The sequence below is a fragment of the Canis lupus genome, chromosome 1 (genome assembly GCF_011100685.1).
Source record: "Canis lupus familiaris isolate Mischka breed German Shepherd chromosome 1, alternate assembly UU_Cfam_GSD_1.0, whole genome shotgun sequence".
Classification (NCBI taxonomy): Eukaryota; Metazoa; Chordata; class Mammalia; order Carnivora; family Canidae; genus Canis; species Canis lupus.
The window spans coordinates 101030558-101042395 of NC_049222.1; the positions used below are offsets into that span (position 1 = coordinate 101030558).

General features: G+C 47.8%; 1 protein-coding gene across 1 annotated transcript; it reads right to left on the reverse strand.

Annotated features, from left to right (window-relative positions):
- Nucleotides 1–2184: 2184 nt before the first annotated feature.
- Nucleotides 2185–11312, reverse strand: LOC100686546 (zinc finger protein OZF). Its single transcript, XM_038527517.1, has 3 exons — nucleotides 11058–11312; nucleotides 7187–7313; nucleotides 2185–5952 (listed from the first exon to the last, which is right to left on the reverse strand). The coding sequence occupies exons 1-3, from the start codon at nucleotides 11088–11090 to the stop codon at nucleotides 4466–4468; spliced, it is 1647 nt and encodes a 548-aa protein (XP_038383445.1). The 5' UTR covers nucleotides 11091–11312; the 3' UTR covers nucleotides 2185–4465.
- Between the last annotated feature and the right edge of the window lie 526 nt (nucleotides 11313–11838).

Genomic DNA, 11838 nt, shown 5'->3' on the forward strand with positions numbered 1-11838 from the left:
ACTAGATATAGTATGTGAACACCTGGTAATATTTTGCCATGTCTGCATGTAGCGGAGCAGCGACTAGTATTGGAAATGAAATCCCTCGACACATGCATGGGTCTTCCACATTAGTGATTCATAGGAGGATAACTGAATGAGTGGACTACATGGCCATAGGTCTAGAGGGAACACTTTTGGCCAAGGGAGCTCAAAGGTTTCTGAAAGTTTTGCTGATGTTAATAATGCCAGTGGTCTGTTCAACTTTTCTAGATTTTGAGTGATAAAAAGAAGTGCTGTTTTTGAGTCAGGGCAACTGCCTTATAGAGTTCTTATATAAAGTTTCCCGTAAAATGTGTGACATGATCACTTGATGTAGATGTAAACATTGGGATGACCCGGGTTTGGAAACAAAATCAGCTTTTCAGTGACTAGAAGAGCTGTAGCTTTTCAGCAAAGAAATGCTTTAATCCATTCTGCAAATAGACATAAAATAACCAAAACATTTAAGTCCCATGGAGGGTAGAAAATCCATTTGAAAGTGTTCAAAGGGCCCTTGAGGTGTGGCCACCACTTATCCAGGTCTCCATGGTGATGTTTGCCTGGTCCAAGCCATGCAGTCGCTATTTGCCACGCCAGTAGGGACCAGAGCTTCAGGAAGAGCCAGGTAGGAACCTTACCCACCCCCTTATGTCAACCTCAGCCCCTGCAAGTCCCCCTCAGGTATAAATATCCCAACACTGGGATGCCTGGGTGGCTCAGTGTGAGCATATGCCTTCGGCTCAGGGCCATCTGCCTTCAGATTCCCAGGATCAGGTCCCGCATCAGGCTCCTTGCATGGAGCCTGGTTCTCCTCCGTCTGCCTATGTCTCTGCCTCTCTGTGTCTCTCATGAATAAATAAATAAAACCTTAAAAAAATAAATATCCCAACACTCTCCCCCAGTGGTCTTTTGTCCCCCTCTCCAAAGGCACTGGTGCACTGGCTCCCCACCCTTAGGACAATCATCGCTCTTCAAAGACTCTCCATCTGAGCCCCTTTCCTAGGCCATGAGTTCTTTACACCCTCAAATAGCCCCACAGGCAGGTTTGCTCATCATCTCCATTTTATACAGCTGGAAGCTAAACCCAGGCAGGGCAGAAAGCTTCTCTTTGTGATCTCCAGTGAAAGATGGGGATGGAGGAATCAATCCCAAGCCCATTCTTCTTTCTGGGTTCCAAGTACTCTAAGGATCCCAATCAGCTTCCTCCCTCTGTCCCTAGGGCACCCTGCAGACCCTCTCCTTCCTAGATGCTGATGGCCCCTATAAGACTTTGCTAAGGCCACCATAACACATTACTTCAGACTGGGTGGCTTTAACAACAGAAATGTATTTTCTTACATATTCGGAGGCTACATAGCTGAGATCAGGGTGTCAGCAGCACTAATTTCTCCTGAGACCTCTCTCCTTGGCTTGTGGGTGGGCATTTTCTCCTTGTCTTTTTTTTTTTTTTTAAGATTTTATTTATTTATTCATGAAAGAGAGAGAGAGAGAGAGGTGCAGAGACACAGGCAGAGGGAGAAGCAGGCTCCATGTAGGAAGCCCGACGTGGGACTCAATCCTGGGACTCCAGGATCACGCCCTGGGCTGAAGGCAGGTGCTAAACCACTGAGCCACCCAGGTGTCCCTCTCCCAGTGTCTTCACATGGACTTTCTCCTGTATGTCTGTGTACTAATTTCCTCTTAAGGACACTAATCACACTGGATTAGTGTCCACAGAATTGCCTTTATTTTTACTTAAAAAAAACCCCTATTTCTAAATACAATGACATTCTGAGGTACTAGAGATTAGAACTTCAACATGTGAATTTGGGAACATACAATTCAGCCCATAACGAACATCTTTTCATAGGGAACTAACAGGGAGGAGTTTTTATGATGATATCCTCGTTTAACAGTCCTCAAATCACAGCCCTGTAATTCAGGTATTGCATTCTGAGGTTAAGTTAACACAAGAGAATTAAAACATATCCATATGAAGAATCATAAATATCTATACAACTGTTTGATAAAGCCCAAAACTAGTAACAGCTCAAATATCTGAAAAGGATGTATAGTGGTTTATCCATAGAACATTACATTTCTTGACAACATTAAAAGAATGAACTAATTATATAGACCCATCAACAAATCTCAAAATAAATATATCAGATTAGGACACCCAGAGAAAAAAAAACTAAACATTTTATTTTCATGTAAAATTACAGAAAATACATATGAACCAAAGAAGAAAGTAAAGCCACATTTTCCTGGAGGGCAGAGAAAAAGAGATAATTAAAGGGCATGAGTGAATATGGAGTGACATGCACATTGTTGATTGTGAAGATGGTTTCATGGGTTTACATGAATGTCAAAACTCATCAAATGATACAGTTTACATATGGACAATTTATTAACTATACCAAGAAGACATTAACAGAATTATAAAAAAAATTCTTTGGTTTCAAAAAATAAAGTTTGGCAAACCTATATTGACCCTACCATATCCCTTATAATGCCGAGGTCAGCACCTTGCCTCAGTGGCAGCAAATACAGGGGAGTAATGAAACCCATTTCCACATGAGTCCTCAGGAATTCAGGCTAGGTAACAAAGCCTGCACTGTTGGACTCAGATCTTCCTTCTACCTTTGTTTTCCTTCCTGTGCAGCAATGGCCTGATGGTGAACAATGCAGATAAACTACAGGAATCTGTAAAACTCTTAGTTTTTTTTGTGGGGGGAGCAGGGGAAGAGCGCACATGTGAAAGTGTGAATGAGGAGGCAGGGAGCGCACAGGGAGGAGAGAGAATCCCAAGCAGGCTCCATACTGAGACTTGATCTGTACATAGAACTTGATCTCACAACCCTGAATCATGACCCAAGTGGAAACCAAGAGCCAGCCGCTTAGCCAACTGAGCCCCCCAGGCAGCCCCCCCACCTCCCAGATTATTTCCTGACAAGTCCCTCAACTACACAAGACTCACAGCTCAGGAGAATCTGAGAACTGGACCTGCTCATCTTTCACAGCCATACTGACTGAAACAAGCAAATGCCTATTCATTCATTCATTCATTCATTCATTCATTCATTCATGAGAGACACAGAGAGAGGCAGAGACATAGGGAGAGGGAGAAGCAGGCTCCATGCAGGGAGCCCGATGTGGGACTCAATCCGGGGACTCCAGGATCATGCCCTGGGCCGAAGGCAGGTGCTAAACCGCTGAGCCACCCGGGCTGCCCACAAGTGCCCTTTTAAAAAAGGCACATTTCAACCAGTTTGGTGCAGTCTCCTGTACTCTCTATTCATCTACTACTTGCGTACAATTAGGATTCCTCCTATAATCTTTCAGCCACTGGCACCACCACACAGAATTCTGGACATTGGTGTCCATCACTCCTCTGCAGGACCTGGGAACAGATTTCTTCCCCAGTGCTGAGCACAATGCCATATTCCCAGCAAACCAAAGAACAATTTTATGTTGTTCCCAGAAGTACTGGAGGTTGTCACCATTGCACCCCTTCAGGGGGAGCTCTGACACCACAAAATGTCCTGCCACCCAGGCTACAATTTAACCACAAAATCCAATGTAATTTCCTTTGAGGCATGGGGCAACAACACAAACAAGAGCCAAACCAGAGAGAGGACTACCACTCTTCCAGCCCTCTGATGCACACAAACATTGGGGTGCTCACAGGAGCTGTTTCTCCTGTCTTTCTGTTGCTCCAAATCCATCCCATAGAGTGAATAACTCTCAAAATAAAGGTGACTTACACAATAAGGGCTTTGTTATAGCACAAATCAGATTAATGGAGGAAGGCTGTTCCTGGGTTGGTGACTTGGGGGCTAGAAATGCCATCACAAGAGTCACCAGACCAATAATATCCCTAAAAAAGGTGACTTTTCAGGTCATCAGCAGAACTCAGATGGTGTCCTCTGGACCACAACTGGGCCATCCATGCCTTAACTAATCAGAGAGAAAGGAATGAGTACTCTGGCTTCCCACACGTTTACCAGTGAATGGGCAAATACCAAGGTTAACTTCCCTGAACAGGTCAGGGTAGATAAATGATGCACGTGTGGACATCTGCAGGTGGTAGAGGTAAACGGGTGCTGCTACAGAACCAACAGTAATAAAAATCTGACACAGGACTATGCTCAACATACCTGGAATTTTTTTTTAAGATTTGATTTATTTATTCATGAGACACAGAGAGAGAGAGGCAGGGACACAGGCAGAGGGAGAAGCAGGCTCAATGCAGGGAGCCCCATGTGGGATTTGATCCCAGGAGCCCAGGATCACACCCTGAGCCGAAGGCAGACGCTTAAGCACTGAGCCACCCAGGCGTCCCCATACCTGGAATTTATTTTGATGTTTGGATGTATGAGACTCAATTTAGGCAGATGGCACCCTCAAAAGAGATCTCCTTGAGTGTTGTTATACTGAACAAGGAAATACATTTGCTACACATCTAAGTTGTTTTTCCCATGTGAATTTTGTGGTAATCAATGAGGTAATAAGGCCTTTGGCTAATGGCTTTCTCATTCAAGACATTTATGATGCCCAAACCAGTATGAATTCTCTGGTGTCGAGTGAGGCCAGAGCTTTTACTAAAAGATTTCCCACACTGGTTACACTTATAAGGCCTTTCTCCAGTGTGAACTCTCCGATGGTCACTGAAGTTGGAGCTTCGTCTAAAGGACTTCCCACACTCACTGCACTCATATGGCCTTTCTCCAGTGTGAACTCTATGGTGTTTAAGGAGTGCAGAGCTTTGGCTAAAAGATTTTCCACATTTGCTGCACTCATAAGGCCTTTCTCCAGTGTGAACTCTCAGGTGTAGAACAAGGCTGCAATTCTGGCTAAAAGATTTCCTACATTCACTGCACTCATAAGGCTTTGATCCTGTGTGGACTTTCTGATGTTTTAAGAGACTGGAATTGTAGGTAAAGGATTTCCCACATTCATTGCACTCATAGGGCCGTTCTCCAGTATGAATGGTATGGTGCTGCAAGAGTGCAGAGCTTTGATTAAAGGACTTCCCACATTCACTGCACTCGTAAGGTTTTTCTCCAGTGTGAATTCTCTGATGTTGAATGAGGTTAGATCTTTGACTAAAGGATTTGCCACATTCTCCACACTCAAATGGCCTTTCTCCAGTGTGAACTTTCCGATGGTTATTGAGGCTGTAGCTCTGGCTAAAAGATTTCCCACATTCACTGCACTCATAAGGCCTTTCTCCAGTGTGAACTCTCCGATGCTGAAAGAGGTTGGAGCTTTGGCTAAAGGATTTCCCACATTCCCCACACTCATAAGGCCTTTCTCCTGTGTGAACTCTTTGGTGTTTAATAAGGCTCGAGTTATGGCTAAAAGATTTCCCACATTCACTGCACATGTAACATCTTTCTCCAGGGCGGACTCTCTGGTGATGGGTAAATGTGTGCTTGTGGCTGAAAGCTTCTGTGCAGTCTCCCCAGTGGTGTTGAGTCTTTCCCTTGGGGAAGGCCATCCTGCATTCAGTTCCACTGTTTGACTTCTCTCCAGTGTGTGTGGCTGGTTGCTGGAGGAATCCTGAGCTGGCCAGGAAGTCCTTTCCAACCTCCCCACAGATAAAGGGCTTCCCTGAAACTTGCAATCTGCAACTCTTGACCACCACTGAAGCTCTGCTTATGTTGCTTCCAAAGGGCTGATCTCTCACGTGCTGCTTTTTGTGATGAAGGTTTTCACTGAAACAGAATCTTTTCCCATGTGTCCCATTGGTATATAGTTTCTCACTGAATTGTGTTTTCCAGTGCTCAGCCAAGTGAAAACTGTCTTTCAAGATTGGACCACACACCTCATAGGGGTTGGCCTTCTGGGAAAGAAGACCTGTTTTGGGAATCCTGACCTGTGATACTCCTTCTACAGAAACGCTCTGCTCAGAAGGGGCCTTCTCATCCTCTGCTCCATGCTCACAACCTGAAAGCAGGAAATGCTGGTGAAGTGCACAGTGACTTTCATGGGTAGGCAGCTGGTACACAAGTGTGTCTAACAAACCCAGAAATGAGTCCACAAGACTGTTTACAGGATTTGAGGTTTGAATTCAGCAGCCTTGGGCCACTAATGATCACAAAACAGGGGTACAGGAGCATTTGTGAGGTGAAAGAAACACACTGGGGAGAGACAAGGTCTACACATAACTTTCAACAGGACCTAGTCTGCTGTGCAGAAGGGTGTGTTCAGGCCCAGGAGAATTCAATAGTGAAAGAGAGGCCAGAGTTCAAGAATGTACATACACCTCATGACACAATACATAGGAGCCAATGAGAAGAGTACCCTAAATGGAGTAGTGACTAAAATGGTCCAGATGTGGAGTCCAGAGAGGTGCAGATTAGGCCTGGACAGGAAGTAAGAGTATAAGCGATGAACAACAGTTGACTAGTCACCTAAGTGTGAAGAATGGGGAAGAAAAGGCAGATATGAAGTGTGGGGACCATTCTCATTACCAACAAAAGACCAGTCATGTGGGATAAGTTTCTGGTGTTATGTGTACACAGCCCTGTTCAGAGCCAGGCTTCCTCTGAGCCCATCTTGCTGCAGCTGGGTTCGTATCTAATGTGTGAACCACAACGGACTCTCCACCACAACCACAAGACAAGCAACTACGTGGTCCTGGGATGATGCAAGTACTAATAAGAGAAAGACTGGGGAGATAACCGAGCACTGGCCAAGAACAGCTCAGCACATGCAGCATACAGGAAAGAAAACTTCCAAAGAGGGTCTTGCAAGAACAAACTGGTCTATGTAACAGTGATGGTCAGTGATGGCAATTTATGGCACGAAAAGGAATGAGGATATGTCAGCCAGAGGAAGAGAGTAGAAAGTGGAACCTTTGGAGAAATTGGATACTCAGGTGCTTTGTAACTGAATGTCACCTGGAGGGGAGAAAGCACGAAAAGTGGGATCCCCTGGGCCGACTGGAACACTCCTGACCCCGGTTCCTTTTCTGAGAGGTTTAGGAGTAGCTGGTGTCAGGGCTGTTCAAGGAGTAGCAGTGCACACACATCTCAGCCCAGCCCAGTACACTGCCTACTTGAGGAAGTGGGGAAAGAAACAGAGACCATGATCATGATGGGAGGACAGACCTGCCCTTGGCAAAAAAGGAAAAGGGAGAGAATCGTTCAGGGCAGAAAGGTGGGGTTGAGGGTCTTACCCAAGGAGGTTATAAGTGCTAAGTTCTCCAGCATCACATCCTGGTACAGGTGTCTCTGAGCCTCATCAAGAAGATCCCATTCTTCCCAGGAGAAATACATGGCGATATCCTCAAAGGTCACAGTGCCCTGTAAGATGGAGACAGATGAAACCATAAATAGCCTTTCCCTAAAAAATGGCAATCCATCCCCTCCACACCTGCCCCTCACTCATCCTCCTCTTAAGTATCCAACACAGAAGAGAAACCAGGCCCCAGCACTGCTGATGCCGCTGTCTCCTCACAGGCCCGTTGATCATAGGCACCGGCCATCAGTGACAAGACAAGGCAGGTGGATAAAAAGGTATCAAACAAAGGTCTGGCACAGAGGCACTCACTCATTTCTTTTCGTTTCATTTTTTAAGATTTTATTTATTTATTTGACAGAGAAAGAGAGCATTGTAGGTAGAATAATAGTCACAGGGAAATAGAAAACCAGGCCCTCCGCGGAGCAGGGAGCCTGATGTGGGGCTGGATCCCAGGACCCTGGGATTGTAACCTGAGCCAGAGGCAGATGCTTCACTGACTGAGCCACCCAGGCACCCCACTCAGTCCTTTCTGCTAAGCAATTCCCCTAGTATGGACAAACCATGCAATTCTCAATACCAGGGCCTGGGGCATCAGGCATACTCCCTCTATAAGTACACATCATTCTTTAGATTGCATATCTCCCACTTTTCCAGACACTGCCATATGCCCATGGCTACCACCAGCTTACTGCCCTGCATATCTTAGGCATCTCTTTGGCTTTACAATTATACATAACTGTACTTCAATCACCTCCTCTTCACCCCACTAGTGAGGATGGGATTGAGTGCTAGGTTTACAGGGATGGCCAAACATAGACACCTAACACTGGACAGATGAAATTGACAGCACTTTTCTAACCATACATATTCACAATGTGGGAGAGGAGGATGCCACAAGCCACACAGGGCCACATGGGGGTTCCACTCTGGGAAAGAGTGAACAGCTAGTGGTTTTTAGACCCAAGCTTTGTAATATCAATAGAAAGAGGTCCTCCTGTCTCCCCTGGGAAGATGCTGCTGACTTATCCTAGTAACTCCATGAGCAGGTAGAGAACTGAAACCAACTACAGAGGGATAAGCAGGAACTGCTTCAGATCCCTTTGGTAAAAACGCTGTTTGGTTAGGAGATCTTATTTCTGGGAGCAGAGTGGGAGGAGAAGCAGCACTGTGGCTATTTGAGATCCTCAAGGTTTCTAGACATCAGTGCTGCACATAATATTGGGTCTTAATTTTAGACCTGGCACTGAAACCTGACAACAGCATCCACAGGACTCCTTGCAAATTCAAACAGGACTGAATGCTACTGACTTCCCAGGATGCCCACTAGCAGTCACAGCCCTAAATCCTTCTACGAAGGCTTCACTTCTGGAGTCTGTTCCTTGCCTCAGACATGAGGATCTCAGAAAACCATGGCCCTATTCCACCATATGCTGCACTTTGTGTCCACCCCCCGCCCCCCAAAGCAATCACAACTTCCTTCATTCAAAGGCTAGCTTCATCAGTGGTCGACCCCAAGCCTTACTGACTCTCACAAATGACCACATTTGCCATTTGCCCTTGACCTTATCTTCCTGGCTGAATGAAACAGGGCCCCAACAAGTCCTCACAAGGCTCTGGTGACTGCACAGAGTGATGAATAAGCACCCAATCCAGTCTACACAACATCTTGCCTCAGTTATCTCTTGCCTCCTTGTCCACCTCATTCATGCCCACCCTTGCCTTGGAAGCCTTGGCCATGTGCCAGAATATCCTATCCCTGACACACACACTCCTTTCAGGGCCATTTACCTGCCTCACTTGTGTTGTTTTTTTTTTTTTTTAATTTTTATTTATTTATGATAGTCACACACACACACACACACACACACACACACACACAGAGAGAGAGAGAGAGAGAGAGAGAGAGAGAGAGGCAGAGACACAGGCAGAAGGAGAAGCAGGCTCCATGCACCGGGAGCCCGACATGGGATTCGATCCCGGGTCTCCAGGTTTGCGCCCTGGGCCAAAGGCAGGCACTAAACCACTGTGCCACCCAGGGATCCCCTCACTTGTGTTTGTGAAGCTTCAACCCATCACCAAGGTACCTAGGCAAGAGGACCAGTCCACAGTCCCCACTCTCCTGCACCTGGTCCCCTAATAGGTTTACAATCATAACCCAACAATTACCCACCCCAATCGTGAACACTCTGAACCCTTCCCCAGACTCCTGGATCTGTATACAACTACCCCCACCATGCACCCATTCAGTGGTTTCTGAAACACTCCAGACTGTCAATTACCTCAATCAAAGCTCCTAACATCCCCTTCCCCACAAAGAGTATTACTTCTACTATATTCTTCATCTTAGATAATGGACCTTCCACTTCTACAACTGCTCAGACCTAAAACACTGGGGTTATCCCTGAGTCCTATATTTCACTCCTCCCTCATCAGAGAATCTAGTTGCCCCTTTTAAAACATGCATCCAGAATCCAACTACTTTTCTGAAACCACAACTCCGGTCCTTTAACTCTCACCTGAGCTTTGGCAGTAGCCTGATCTTCCTTCCTTCTTCTGTCTCACAGTCTGTTCTACACTCTGCAGTGAGGTGGGGTCTGGTAAGACCTTGTAAGATCACTTTCTGCCTCCAATTCACACCTCCCCATCACCTCCAAAAGACACACCCAACTGCTGAGTCATTCGTCTTGACTCCTGTCCCCCTGCTCTTTGTTCCCACCTAAAAGGACACTTGTGGTTTTTTTCTTTTTTTAGACACACACACACAGAGAGAGAGAGAGGGGCTGAGACACAGGCAGAGGGAGAAGCACGCCCCCCGCAGGGGGCCCGATGTGGGACTGGATCCCGGAGCCCGGGATCACGCCCTGGGCTAAAGGCAAACGCTCAACCACTGAGCCACTCAGGCATCCCAAAAGGACACCTGTGTTTTTCTGCACACTCTCGGTTCAGTTACACCTCTAGGCATCTGCATATCGTGGAACCAGTTCCTGGTGCAACAGTTGCCAGAAATAGGAACATTTTTATATAAAGCCTGCCATGGACTTAGGGCCCTGTGCTTGGGGTTTCCCCAGGACCCCCAGACCCAGGCCTGGGGGAATGACACTTAAAAGCCCCAGGACACCATAATCCAGAGATCATGTGGGTGGTGGCCAAGGCCAGTGAGTGGTTGCGACATTCTCCACCGACCTGTGTAATGGGAGCCCCTCTGCCAGAATGGGAACCTGTGCAGAGGCTGGCAGTGGGGGAAAGGGTGCAGGGTTTGTTGGGCTCATGTTTCCCGTCTCCTTCCCTGGCCCTGGAGTACAGGTGACTTCATGTGGCTGAGCCTCAATGCTGTGTCCCCTCTTGCCGACTGTGCCACCTGAACTAAGATCCAACCTCCCACGGCCTCAATGCCCTCTTCAAGGCCATCCGGTCTACTCTTCCACTGAACCGCCTTCGGGAAAAGTTTAAATCCCTAACGGAGACGGTGTCTCTCCTTTGGACAAAACCCCTCCTGGTATCCAGAGTCCTTACCCGAAGGTACCGCAACTCCGCCCGCCAGTTCTGACATGACCCGCCTCACGCTCCCTGTTCCCCGACCTCAGAGTCCTCCCGCCTCAGGGCCCCCTGCAGCCTCTGCCCCAGCCCGCCCCTCCCCTGCAGGCCGCTCCCGCACGCCAGCGCGCTGACGCTCAGAACGCGGGCCCCCGCCCACCGGCGCCTCCCTGTCCGGAACACCCGGGTCTGGGCCGCAGGGACGCGACCAGGCGCCCAGTGCTCGGGCCTTGAGGGTCTGGGTGGGGAGGGCCTGGGGGACGAGCGTTTACCTGCGCCGGGGCCCTGGGCGCGGCCGCCGCCATCGGACTCGGGGGGCGGGGCGGACGGACACCCGGGCTGGGGGGTCTCTGTCCTGGACCCCGTGCGGGGCAGTCTGGGCGGCGTCGCCGAGCCGTGGACCCCAGTCTGTGCGGCGGGGACAGCGGCTCCCTTAGCACCTTCTCGGTTAGTCACCCGGACCCTGAACCTGCGCTCCAGAACATTAGCAGATGGACAGCTATGAAAGAGGCAAAAAGACCGCCAGGGGGATGAGGCCGGAAGTCCCGCCTCGACTTTAGGCGCATATGCAGAAACGATTCTTTTTCTTTACCTTCATAGGTCAGGGATGTAGTCCATCGACGTGCGCTCTTCTGGGTAATGTAGTTCGCAGACACACAGGACGAGGATAGGACACTCCCATTGACCTCTGAGAGGAAAGGCCACGCCCCCAAGAGGGCTCTGGCAATTGGGGTCTCACGTCCCAGGCCAGAAGGGCTTGGCTCTTCCGTCAATGATCCGTACCCGGATTTCTGGAGAGTGGTTTAGAGACATTATTTCAGACTCCTTGATGCTCAGCGTGGTCCCAAACTAAAAATATTTTATATGCTCCCAAAACCTACAGATCGAAATGCACATATCATTCTATAGAGTCGTTTACATACAAAATGTGTTCCTGGAAGCAGAACCTAGGTAACGTCAAAGTCAAGTACACCCAGAAGCATTAGAGACAGTTTTGTTAGTCTGTGTATTTTTGGTCAGGAACAAGGCAAAAATACTTCATATAGAGACATG

What these genes read in the sequence shown, in the direction of transcription:
- LOC100686546 (XM_038527517.1), bottom strand. Translation starts at nt 11,090, where the DNA reads ATGGCGGCGGCCGCGCCCAGGGCCCCGGCGCAG. An exon ending in CGCCCAGGGCCCCGGCGCAG is followed by an intron (nt 7,314 to 11,057) that starts GTAAACGCTCGT and finishes TCCATCTTACAG; the next exon opens with GGCACTGTGACCTTTGAGGA. An exon ending in AGCACTTATAACCTCCTTGG is followed by an intron (nt 5,953 to 7,186) that starts GTAAGACCCTCA and finishes TCCTGCTTTCAG; the next exon opens with GTTGTGAGCATGGAGCAGAG.